Source organism: Schistocerca gregaria, unplaced genomic scaffold (genome assembly GCF_023897955.1).
Source record: "Schistocerca gregaria isolate iqSchGreg1 unplaced genomic scaffold, iqSchGreg1.2 ptg000414l, whole genome shotgun sequence".
In the NCBI taxonomy this organism is placed as follows: domain Eukaryota; kingdom Metazoa; phylum Arthropoda; class Insecta; order Orthoptera; family Acrididae; genus Schistocerca; species Schistocerca gregaria.
In genome coordinates, this window is record NW_026061847.1 from 2,146,483 (window position 1) to 2,161,610 (window position 15,128).

The window sequence follows — 15,128 nt, forward strand, 5'->3', positions numbered from 1 at the left end:
TTGGGAAGAAGCACTACACTGATACACACCTATTTGCTGACAAGCTCTACACTGATACACACCTATTTGGGGACAAGCACTACACTGACACACACCTATTTGGGGACAAGCACTACACTGACACACACCTATTTGGGAAGAAGCACTACACGGACCCATATCTATTGGGGAAGAAGCACTACACTGACACACATGAATTTGGGAAGAAGCACTACACTGACACACACCTATTTGGGAAGAAGCACAACACTGACATACACCTATTTGGGAAGTAGCACTACACAGACACACACATATTCGGGAAGAAGCACTACACAGACACACACCTATTTGTGAAGAAGCACTTCACAGACACACACCTATTTGTGAAGAAGCACTTCACAGACACACCCCTATTTGTGAAGAAGCACTTCACAGACACACACCTATTTGGGAAGAGGCACTACACATACACACACCTATTTGGGAAGAAGCGCTACACAGACACACACCTAATTGGGAAGAAGCACTACACTGACACACACCTATTTGGGGACAAGCACTACACTGACACACACCTATTTGGGAAGAAGCACTACACGGACCCATACCTATTTGGGAAGAAGCACTACACGGACCCATATCTATTTCGGAAGAAGCACTACACTGACACACATGTATTTGTAAAGAAGCACTACACTGACTCACAGTTATTTGCAAAGAAGCTCAACACTTACACACACTTATTTGGGAAGAAGCACTACACTGACACACACCCATTTGGGAAGAAGCACTACACTGACACACACCCATTTGGGAAGAAGCACTACATTGACACACACTTATTTGGGAAGATTCACTACACAGACACACACCTATTTGGGAAGTAGCACTACACAGACACACACATATTCGGGAAGAAGCACTACACAGACACACACCTATTTGTGAAGAAGCACTTCACAGACACACACCTATTTGTGAAGAAGCACTTCACAGACACACACCTATTTGGGAAGAAGCACTACACAGACACACACCTATTTTTGAAGAAGCACTACACAGACACACACCTAATTGGGAAGAAGCACTACACAGACACACACCTATTTGGGAAGAAGCACTACACAGACACACACCTATTTGGGAAGAAGCACTACACAGACACACACTTATTTGGGATGAAGCACTACACTGACACACACGTATTTGGGAAGAAGCTCTACACTGACACACACGTATTTGTGAAGAAGCACTACACTGACACACACGTATTTGTGAAGACGCACTACACTGACACACACTTATTTGCGAAAAAGTACTACACTGACACACACTTATTTGGGAAGAAGCACCACACAGACACACACCTATTTGGTAAGAAACACTACACTGACACACACCTATTTGGGAAGAAGCACTACACTGACACACACCTATTTGGGAAGAAGCACTACACAGACACACACCTATTTGGGAAGAAGCACTACACAGAAACACTCCTAATTGAAAAGAAGCACTACACTGATTCACACCTATTTGGGAAGATGCACTACACTGACCCACACCTATTTGGGAAGAAGCACTACACTGACACACACCTATTTGGGAAGATGCAGTACACTGACACACACCTATTTGGGAAGAAGCAATACACTGACACACACCAATTTGGGAAGAAGCACTACACTGACTCACACCTATTTGTGAAGAAGCACTACACAGACACACACCTATTTGGGAAGAAGCTTTACACAGACACACACCTATTTGGGAAGAAGCACTACACAGACACACACCTATTAGGGAGGAAGCAATACACAGACACACACCTGTTTGGGAAGAAGCACTACACAGACACACACTTATTTGGGAAGAAGCACAATACTGACACACACTTATTTGGGAAGAAGCACTACACTGACTCACACTTATTTGCGAAGAAGAACTACACTGAATCACACTTATTTGGGAAGAAGCACTACACTGAATCACACTTATTTGGGAAGAAGCACTACACTGAATCACACTTATTTGGGAAGAAGCACTACACTGACACACACCTATTTGGTAAGAAGCACTACACTGACGCACACCTATTTGGGAAGAAGCACTACACTGACACACACGTATTTGTGAAGAAGCACTACACTGACACACACCTATTTGCTGACAAGCACTACACTGACACACACATATTTGGGGACAAGCACTACACTGACACACACCTATTTGGGGACAAGCACTACACTGACACACACCTATTTTGGAAGAAGCACTACACGGACCCACATCTATTTGGGAAGAAGCACTACACTGACACACACTTATTTGGGAAGAAGCACTACACTGACACACACTTATTTGGGAAGAAGCACTACACTGACACACATATATTTGGGAAGAAGCACTACACTGACACACACTTATTTGGGAAGAAACACTACACTGACACACACTTATTTGGGAAGATTCACTACACAGACACACCTATTTGGGAAGTAGCACTACACAGACACGCACATATTCGGGAAGAAGCACTACACTGACACACACTTATTTGTGAAGAAGCACTTCACAGACACACACCTATTTGTGAAGAAGCACTTCACAGACACACACCTATTTGGGAAGAAGCACTACACAGACACACACCTATTTTTGAAGAAGCACTACACAGACACACACCTAATTGGGAAGAAGCACTACACAGACACACACCTATTTGGGAAGAAGCACTACACAGACACACACCTATTTGGGAAGAAGCACTACACAGACACACACTTATTTGGGATGAAGCACTACACTGACACACACGTATTTGGGAAGAAGCTCTACACTGACACACACGTATTTGTGAAGAATCACTACACTGACACACACGTATTTGTGAAGACGCACTACACTGACACACACTTATTTGGGAAAAAGTACTACACTGACACACACTTATTTGAGAAGAAGCACCACACAGACACACACCTATTTGGTAAGAAACACTACACTGACACACACCTATTTGGGAAGAAGCACTACACTGACACACACCTATTTGGGAAGAAGCACTACACAGACACACACCTATTTGGGAAGAAGCACTACACAGAAACACTCCTAATTGAAAAGAAGCACTACACTGATTCACACCTATTTGGGAAGATGCACTACACTGACACACACCTATTTGGGAAGAAGCACTACACTGACACACACCTATTTGGGAAGATGCAGTACACTGACACGCACCTATTTGGGAAGAAGCACTACACTGACACACACCTATTTGGGAAGAAGCACTACACTGACTCACACCTATTTGGGAAGAAGCACTACACAGACACACACCTATTGGGGAAGAAGCACTACACAGACACACACCTATTAGGGAGGAAGCAATACACAGACACACACCTGTTTGGGAAGAAGCACTACACAGACACACACTTATTTGGGAAGAAGCACTATACTGACACACACTTATTTGGGAAGAAGCACTACACTGACTCACACTTATTTGCGAAGAAGAACTACACAGAATCACACTTATTTGGGAAGAAGCACTACACTGAATCACACTTATTTGGGAAGAAGCACTACACTGAATCACACTTATTTGGGAAGAAGCACTACACTGAATCACACTTATTTGGGAAGAAGCACTACACTGACACACACCTATTTGGTAAGAAGCACTACACTGACACACACCTATTTGGGAAGAAGCACTACACTGACACACACCTATTTTTGAAGAAGCACTACACTGACACACACCTGTTTGTTGACAAGCACTACACTGACACACACCTATTTGGGGACAAGCACTACACTGACACACACCTATTTGGGGACAAGCACTACACTGACACACACCTATTTTGGAAGAAGCACTACACGGACCCACATCTATTTGGGAAGAAGCACTACACTGACACACACTTATTTGGGAAGAAGCACTACACTGACACACACTTATTTGGGAAGAAGCACTACACTGACACACATATATTTGGGAAGAAGCACTACACTGACACACACTTATTTGGGAAGAAACACTACTCTGACACACACTTATTTGGGAAGAAGCACTACACTGACACACTTATTCTATAAGAAGCACTACACTGACACACACTTATTTGGGAAGAAGCACTACACTGACACACACTTATTTGGGAAGAAGCACTACACTGACTCAAACTTATTTGCGAAGAAGCTCGACACTTACACACACTTATTTGGGAAGAAGCACTACACTGACACACACTTATTTGGGAAGGAGCACTACACTGACACAAACTTATTTGGGAAGAAGCACGACACAGACTCACACCTATTTGGGAAGAAGCACTACACAGACACACACCTATTTGGGAAGAAGCACTACACAGACACACACCTATTTGGGAAGAAGCACTACACAGACACACACCTATTTAGGAGGAAGCACTACACTGACACACACCTATTTGGTAAGAAGCACTACACGGACACACACTTATTTGGGAAGAAGGACTACACTGACACACACCTATTTGGCAAGAAGCACTACACTGACACACACTTATTTGTGAAGAAGCACTACACTGACTCACAGTTATTTGCAAAGAAGCTCAACACTTACACACACTTATTTGGGAAGAAGCACTACACTGACACACACTCATTTGGGAAGAAGCACTACATTGACACACACTTATTTGGGAAGATTCACTACACAGACACACACCTATTTGGGAAGTAGCACTACACAGACACACACATATTCGGGAAGAATCACTACACAGACACACACCTATTTGTGAAGAAGCACTTCACAGACACACACCTATTTGGGAAGAAGCACTACACAGACACACACCTATTTGGGAAGAAGCACTACACAGACACACACCTAATTGGGAAGAAGCACTACACAGACACACACCTATTTGGGAAGAAGCACTACACAGACACACACCTATTTGGGAAGAAGCACTACACAGACACACACTTATTTGGGATGAAGCACTACACTGACACACACGTATTTGGGAAGAAGCTCTACACTGACACACACGTATTTGTGAAGAAGCACTACACTGACACACACGTATTTGTGAAGATGCACTACACTGACACACACTTATTTGGGATAAAGTACTACACTGACACACACTTATTTGGGAAGAAGCACCACACAGACACACACCTATTTGGGAAGAAACACTACACTGACACACACCTATTTGGGAAGAAGCACTACACTGACACACACCTATTTGGGAAGAAGCACTACACAGACACACACCTATTTGGGAAGAAGCACTACACAGAAACACTCCTAATTGAAAGGAAGCACTACACTGACTCACACCTATTTGGGAACAAGCACTACACTGACACACACCTATTTGGGAAGATGCACTACACTGACACACACCTATTTGGGAAGAAGCACTACACTGACACACACCAATTTGGGAAGAAGCACTACACTGACACACACGTATTTGGGAAGAAGCACTACACTGACACACACCTATTTGGGAAGAAACACTACACTGACACACACCTATTTGGGAAGAAGCACTACACTGACACACACCTATTAGGCAAGAAGCACTACACTGACACACACCTATTTGGGAAGAAGCACTACACAGACACACACCCATTTGGGAAGATGCTCGACACTGACACACACCTATTTATAAAGAAGCTCGACACTGACACAAATCTATTTGCGAAGAATCTCGACACTTAAACACACTTTTTTGGGAAGAAGCACTACACTGACACACACTTATTTGGGAAGAAGCACTACGCTGTCACACATTTATTTGGGAAGAATCACTACACTGACACACACTTATTTGGGAAGAAGCACTACACTGACACACACTTATTTGGGAAGAAGCACTACACTGACATACACTTATTTACTTATTTAGGAAGAAGCACTACAATGACACACTTATTTGGGAAGAAGCACTACACTGACACACACTTATTTGGGAAGAAGCACTACACTGACACACTCTTATTTGGGAAGAAGGACTACACTGACACACACGTATTTGGGAAGAAGCACTACACTGACACACACTTATTTGGGAAGAAGCACAATACTGACACACACTTATTTGGGAAGAAGCACTACACTGACACACACCTATTTGGGAAGAAGCACTTCACTGACACACACCTATTTGGGAAGAAGCACTACACTGACACACACCTATTTGGGAAGAAGCAATACACAGACACACACGTATTTGGGAAGAAGCACTACACTGACACACACTTATTTGGGAAGAAGCACTGCACTGACAAACACCTATTTGGGAAGAAGCACTACACTGACGCACACCTATTTGGGATGAAGCACTACACTGACACACACCTATTTGGGATGAAGCACAACACTGACCCACACTTATTTTTGAAGAAGCACTACACTGACACACACTTATTTGTAAAGAAGCACTACACTGACTCACACTTATTTGCAAAGAACCTCAACACTTACACACACTTATTTGGGAAGAAGCACTACACTGACACACACTCATTTGGGAAGAAGCACTACACAGACACACACCTTTTTGGGAAGAAGCACTACACAGACACACACGTATTTGGGAAGAAGCACTACTCTGACACAGACGTATTAGGGAAAAAGCAATACACTGACACACACCTATTTGGGAAGAAGCACTACACTGACACACACCTATTTGGGAATAAGCACTACACTGACACACACCTGTTTGGGAAGAAGCACTACACTGACACACACCTGTTTGGGAAGAAGCACTACACTGACACACACCTATGTGGGAAGAAGCACTACACTGACGCACACGTATTTGGGATGAAGCACAACACTGACACACACCTATTTGTGAAGAAGCTCGACACTTACACACACTTATTTGGGAAGAAGCATTACACTGACACATACTTATTTGGGAAGAAGCACTACACTGACACACACTTATTTGTAAAGAAGCACTACACTGACTCACACTTATTTGCAAAGAAGCTCAACACTTACACACACTTATATGGTAAGAAGCACTACACTGACACACACTCATATGGGAAGAAGCGATACACAGACACACACCTATTTGGTAAGAAGCACTACACATACACACACGTATTTGGGAAGAAGCACTACACTGACACACACGTATTTAGGAAGAAGCACTACTCTGACACACACGTATTTGGGAAAAAGAACTACACTGACACACACGTATTTGTGAAGAAGCACTACACTGACACACACTTATTTGGGAAGAAGCACTACACTGACACACACTTATTTGGGAAGAAGCACTACACTGAATCACACTTATTTGGGAAGAAGCACCACACTGACTCAAACTTATTTGCGAAGAAGCTCAACACTTACACACACTTATTTGGGAACAAGCACTACACTGACACACACTTATTTGGGTAGAAGCACTACACTGACACACACCTATTTGGGAAGAAGCACTACACTGACACACACCTATTTGGGAAGGAGCACTACACTGACACACACCTATTTGCTGACAAGCACTACACTGACACACACCTATTTGGGGACAAGCACTACACTGACACACACCTATTTGGGGACAAGCACTACACTGACACACACCTATTTGGGAAGAAGCACTACACGGACCCACATCTATTTGGGAAGAAGCACTACACCGACACACACTTATTTGGGAAGAAGCACTACACTGACACACACTTATTTGGGAAGAAGCACAACACTGACACACACCTATTTGGGAAGAAGCACTACACGGACACACACTTATTTGGGAAGAAGGACTACACTGACACACACCTATTTGGCAAGAAGCACTACACTGACACACACCTATTTGGGAAGAAGCACTTCACTGACACACACCTATTTGGGAAGGAGATCTATTTGGGAAGAAGCACTACACTGACACACACCTATTTGGGAAGAAGCACTACACTGACACACATTTATTTGGGAAGAAGCACTACACTGACACACACTTATTTGGGAAGAGGCACTACACTGACACACACCTATTTTCGAAGAAGCACTACACAGACACACACCCATTTGGGAAGAAGCACTACACAGACACACACCTATTTAGGAAGAAGCACTACACTGACACACACCTATTTGGGAATAAGCACTACACTGACACACACCTACTTGGGAATAAGCACTACACTGACACACACCTGTTTGGGAAGAATCACTACACTGACACACACCTATTTGGGAAGAAGCACTACACTGACGCACACCTATTTGGGAAGAAGCACTACACTGACACACAGCTATTTGAGAAGAAGCACTACACTGACACACACCTATTTGGGAAGAAGCACTACACTGATACACACATATTTGGGAAGAAGCACTACACAGACCCACATCTATGTGGGAAGAAGCACTACACTGACACACACTTGTTTGGGAAGAAGCACTACACTGACACACACCTATTTGGGAATAAGCACTACACTGACACACACCTATTTGGGAATAAGCACTACACTGACACACACCTGTTTGGGAAGAAGCATTACACTGACACACACCTATTTGGGAAGAAGCACTACACTGACGCACACCTATTTGGGAAGAAGCACTACACTGACACACACCTATTTGGGAAGGAGCATTACACTGACACACACTTATTTGGGAAGATGCACTACACTGACACACACCTATTGGGGAATAAGCACTACACTGACACACACCTATTTGGGAATAAGCACTACACTGACACACACCTGTTTGGGAAGAAGCACTACACTGACACACACCTACTTGGGAACAAGCACTACACTGACCCACACCTATTTGGGAAGAAGCACTACACTGACACACAGCTATTTGAGAAGAAGCTCTACACTGACACACACCTATTTGGGAAGAAGCACTACACTGATACACACATATTTGTGAAGAAGCACTACACTGACACACACCTATATGGGAAGAAGCACTACACTGACACACATCTATTTGGGAAGAAGCACTACACTGACACACACCTATTTGCTGACAAGCACTACACTGACACACACCTATTTGGGGACAATCACTACACTGACACACAAATATTTGGGAAGAAGCACTACACTGACACACATATATTTGGGAAGAAGCACTACACTGACACACACTTTTTTGGGAAGAAACACTACACTGACACACACTTATTTGGGAAGGAGCACTACACTGACACACGCTTATTCTGGAAGTAGCACTACACTGACACACACTTATTTGGGAAGAAGCACTACACTGACACACACTTATTTGGGAAGAAGCACTACACTGACTCAAACTTATTTGCGAAGAAACTCGACACTTACACACACTTATTTGGGAAGAAGCACTACACTGACACACACTTATTTGGGAAGAAGCACTACACTGACACACACTTATTTGGGAAGAAGCATGACACAGACATACACCTATTTGGGAAGAAGCACTACACAGACACACACCTATTTGAGAAGAAGCACTACACAGACAAACACCTATTTGGGAAGAAGCACTACACAGACACACACCTATTTAGGAGGAAGCACTACACAGACACACACCTATTTGGGAAGAAGCACTACTCAGACACACACTTATTTGAAAAGAAGCACTACACTGACACACACTTATTTGGGAAGAAGCACTACACTGACTCACACTTATTTGCGAAGAAGCACTACACTGACTCACACCTATTTGGGAATAAGCACTACACTGACACACACTTATTTGGGAAGAAGCACAACACTGACACACACCTATTTGGGAAGAAGCACTACATGGACACACACTTATTTGGGAAGAAGGACTACACTGACACACACCTATTTGGGAAGAAGCAGTTCGTTGACACACACCTATTTTGGAAGAAGCACTACACTGACACACACCTATTTGGGAAGAAGTACTACACTGACACACACTTATTTGGGAAGAGGCACTACACTGACACACACCTATTTGGGAAGAAGCACTACACAGACACACACCTATTTGGGAAGAAGCACTACACTGACACACACTTATTTGGGACGAAGCACGACACAGACACACACCTATTTGGGAAGAAGCACTACACAGACACACACCTATTTGAGAAGAAGCCCTACACAGACAAACACCTATTTGGGAAGAAGCACTACACAGACACACACCTATTTAGGAGGAAGCGCTACACAGGCACACACCTATTTGGGAAGAAGCACTACACAGACACACACTTATTTGAAAAGAAGCACTACACAGACAAACACCTATTTGGGAAGAAGCACTACACAGACACACACCTATTTAGGAGGAAGCACTACACAGACACACACCCATTTGGGAAGAAGCACTACACAGACACACACCTATTTGGGAAGAAGCACTACACTGTCACACACCTATTTGGGAATAAGCACTACACTGACACACAGCTATTTGGGAAGAAGCACTACACTGACACACACCTATTTGGGAAGAAGCACTACACTGACACACACCTATTTGGGAAGAAGCACTACACACACACACACCTATTTGGGAAGAAGCACTACACTGACACACACCTTTTTGGGAAGAAGCACTACACTGACACACACTTACTTGGGAAGAAGCACTACACTGACACACACTTATTTGGGAAGAAGCACTACACAGACACACACCTATTTGGGAATAAGCACTACACAGACACACACCTATTTGGGAAGAAGCACTACACTAACACACACCTATTTGCGAATAAGCACTACACAGACACACACCTATTTGCGAAGAAGCACTACACAGACACACACCTATTTGGGAAGAAGCACTACACAGACACACACTTATTTGGGAAGAGGCACTACACAGACACACACTTATTTGGGAAGAAGCACGACACAGACACACACCTATTTGGGAAGAAGCACTACACTGACACACACCTATTTGGGAATAAGCACTACACTGACACACACTTATTTGCGAAGAAGCACTACACAGACACACACCTATTTGGGAAGTAGCACTACACGGACACACGTTTATTTGGGAAGAAGCACTACACTGACACACACGTATTTGGGAAGAAGCACTACACTGACACACACTTGCTTGGGAAGAAACACTACGCAGACACACACCTATTTGGGAAGAAGCACAACACAGACACACTCCTATTTGGGAAGAAGCACTACACAGACACACACTTATTTGGGAAGAAGCACTACACAGACACACACTTATTTGGGAAGAAGCACTACACTGACTCACACTTATTTTTGAAGAAGCACTACACTGACTCACACTTATTTGCGAAGAAGCTCGACACTTACACACACTTATTTGGGAAGAAGCACTACACTGACTCACACTTATTTGGGAAGAAGCACTACACTGACACACACTTATTTGGGAAGAAGCACTACACTGACACACACGTATTTGGGAAGAAGCACTATACTGACACACACTTACTTATGATGAAGCGCTACACAGACACACACCTATTAGGGAAGAACCACAACACTGTCACACACCTATTTGCGAAGAAGCTCCACCCTTACACACACTTATTTGGGAAGAAGCACTACACCCACACACTTATTTTGGAAGAAGCGCTACACTGACACACACAGTTATTTGGGAAGAATCACTACACTGACTCACACTTATTTGGGAAAAAGAACTACACTGACTCATACTTATTTGCGAACAAGCTCGACACTTACACACACTTATTTGGGAAGAAGCACTACACTGACTTACACTTATTTGCAAAGAAGCTCGACATTTACACACACTTATTGGGAAGAAGCACTACACTGACACACACTTATTTGGTAAGAAGCACTACATGGACACACACTTATTTGGGAATAAGCACTACACAGACACACACCTATTTGGGAAGAAGCACTACACTGACACACACCTATTTGGGAAGGAGCACTACACTGACACACACCTATTTGGGAATAAGCACTACACAGACACACACCTATTTGGGAAGAAGCACTACACAGACACACACCTAATTGGGAAGAAGCACTACACTGACACACACCTATTTGGGAATAAGCACTACACAGACACACACCTATTCGGGAGGAAGCACTACACAGACACACACTTATTTGGGAAGAAGCACTACACTGACACAAACTTATTTGGGAAGAAGCACTACACTGACACACACTTATTTGGGAAGATGCACGACACAGACACACACCTATTTGGGACGTAGCACTACACAGACACACGCCTATTTGGGAAGAAGCATTACATAGACACACACCTATTTGAATAGAAGCACTACACTGACACACACCTATTTGGTAAGAAGCACTACACTGACACACACCTATTTGGGAAGATGCACTACACTGACACACATCTATTTGGTCAGAAGCACTACACTGACACACACCTATTTGGGAAGAAGCACTACACTGACACACACCTATTTGGGTAGAAGCACTACACTGACACACACCTATTTGGGAAGAAGCACTACACACACACACACCTATTTTAGAAGAAGCACTACACTGACACACACCTATTTGGGAAGAAGCACCACACTGACACACACCTATTTGGGAAGTAGCACTACACTGACACACACCTATTTGGGAAGAAGCACTACACTGTCACACACCTATTTGGGAAGAAGCACTACACGGACACACACTTATTTGGGAAGAAGGACTACACTGACAAACACCTATTTGGGAAGAAGCACTATACTGACACACACCTATTTGGGAAGAAGCACTACACTGACACACACTTATTTGGGAAGAAGCACGACACAGACACACACCTATTTGGGAAGTAGCATTACACAGACACACACCTATTTGGGAAGTAGCACTACACAGACACACACCTACTTGGGAAGAAGCACTACACTGACACACACCTATTTGGGAATAAGCACTACACTGACACACACCTATTTGGGAAGAAGCACTACAGTGACACACACCTATTTCGGAAGAAGCACTACACTGACACACACCTATTTAGGAAGAAGCACTACACTGACACACACCTATTTGGAAGAAGCACTACACTGACACACACCTATTTGGGAAGAAGCACTACACTGACACACACTTACATGGGAAGAAGCACTACACTCACACACACTTATTTGGGAAGAAGCACTACACAGACACACACCTATTTGGGAAGAAGCACTACACTGACACACACTTATTTGGGAAGAAGCACTACACTGACACAGACGTATTTGGGAAGAAGCACTATACTGACACACACTTGCTTGGGAAGAAACACTACGCAGACACACACCTATTTGGGAAGAAGCACAACACTGACACACACCTATTTGGGAAGAAGCACTACACACACACATACACCTATTTGGGAAGAAGCACTACACTGACACACACCTATTTGGGAAGAAGCACTAAACAGGCACACACCAATTTCGGAAGAAGCACTACACAGACACACACCTATTTGGGAAGAAGCACTACACTGACACACACTTATTTGGGAAGAAGCACTACACTGGCACACACTTATTTTGGAAGAAACACTACACTGACACACACTTATTTGTAAAGAATCACTACACTGACTCACACTTATTTGGGAAAAAGAACTACACTGACTCATACTTATTTGCGAACAAGCTCGACACTTAGACACACTTATTTGGGAAGAAGCACTACACTGACTTACACTTATTTGCAAAGAAGCTCGACATTTACACACACTAATTGGGAAGAAGCACTACACTGACACACACTTATTTGGGAAGAAGCACTACACGGACACACACTTATTTGGGAATAAGCACTACACAGACACACACCTATTTGGGAAGAAGCACTACACAGACACACACCTATTTGGGAAGAAGCACTACACTGACACACACCTATTTGGGAAGGAGCACTACACTGACACACACCTATTTGGGAATAAGCACTACACAGACACACACCTATTTGGGAAGAAGCACTACACAGACATACACCTATTTGGGAAGAAGCACTACACTGTCACACACCTATTTGGGAATAAGCACTACATAGACACACACCTATTTGGGAAGAAGCACTACACAGACACACACTTATTTGGGAAGAAGTACTACACCGACACACACTTATTTGGTAAGAAGCACTACACTGACACACACTTATTTGGGAAGAAGCACGACACAGACACACACCTATTTGGGACGTAGCACTACACAGACACACGCCTATTTGGGAAGAAGCATTACATAGACACACACCTATTTGAATAGAAGCACTACACTGACACACACCTATTTGGGAAGAAGCGCTACACTGACACACACGTATTTGGGAAGATGCACTACACTGACACACATCTATTTGGTCAGAAGCACTACACTGACACACACCTATTTGGGAAGAAGCACTACACTGACACACACCTATTTGGGAAGAAGCACTACACACACACACACACTTATTTTAGAAGAAGCACTACACTGACACACACCTATTTGGGAAGAAGCACCACACTGACACACCTATTTGGGAAGAAGCACTACACTGACACACACCTATTTGGGAAGAAGCACTACACTGACACACACCTATTTGGGAAGAAGCACTACACTGACACACACCTATTTGGTAAGAAGCACTACACTGACACACACCTATTTGGGAAGAAGCACTACACTGACACACACTTACTTGGGAAGAAGCACTACACTGACAAACACTTATTTGGGAAGAAGCACTACACAGACACACACCTATTTGGGAATAAGCACTACACAGACACACACCTATTTGGGAAGAAGCACTACACTGACACACACCTATTTGGGAAGAAGCACTACACTGACACACACCTATTTGGGAATAAGCAGTACACAGACACACACCTATTTGGTAAGAAGCACTACACAGACACACACTTATTTGGGAAGAAGCACTACACAGACACACACTTATTTGGGAAGAAGCACTACACTGACACACACTTATTTGGGAAGAAGCACGACACAGACACACAACTATTTGGGAAGTAGCACTACACAGACACACACCTATTTGGGAAGTAGCATTACACAGACACACACCTATTTGGGAAGAAGCACTACACAGACACACAC

At 43.5% G+C, this 15,128-nt stretch overlaps 2 protein-coding genes across 5 annotated transcripts in view; both read right to left on the reverse strand.

Annotated features, from left to right (window-relative positions):
* Window positions 1–411: 411 nt before the first annotated feature.
* Window positions 412–6,413, reverse strand: LOC126311358 (balbiani ring protein 3-like). 4 transcript variants are annotated; one of them, XM_049992222.1, is made up of 4 exons: window positions 5,504–6,413; window positions 2,701–3,393; window positions 1,020–1,712; window positions 412–458 (listed from the first exon to the last, which is right to left on the reverse strand). In XM_049992222.1, exons 1-4 carry the CDS (start codon window positions 5,637–5,639, stop codon window positions 412–414), a joined length of 1,569 nt encoding a protein of 522 aa, XP_049848179.1. In that variant the 5' UTR covers window positions 5,640–6,413. The 4 variants fall into 4 exon arrangements, with proteins under 4 accessions (XP_049848179.1, XP_049848178.1, XP_049848181.1 ...); XM_049992221.1 differs by having other exon boundaries at window positions 5,174–6,413; XM_049992224.1 differs by lacking the exon at window positions 2,701–3,393 and having other exon boundaries at window positions 1,020–1,811.
* A 6,631-nt stretch (window positions 6,414–13,044) lies between these two features.
* LOC126311356 (balbiani ring protein 3-like) overlaps window positions 13,045–15,128 on the reverse strand; it is a 56,553-nt gene continuing 54,469 nt past the window's right edge. Inside the window, exon 9 of the mRNA XM_049992219.1 lies at window positions 13,045–13,973. Within this exon, the coding sequence (XP_049848176.1) occupies window positions 13,711–13,973 (263 nt within the window). The 3' untranslated portion in view covers window positions 13,045–13,710. The remainder of the gene's footprint in view (window positions 13,974–15,128) is intronic.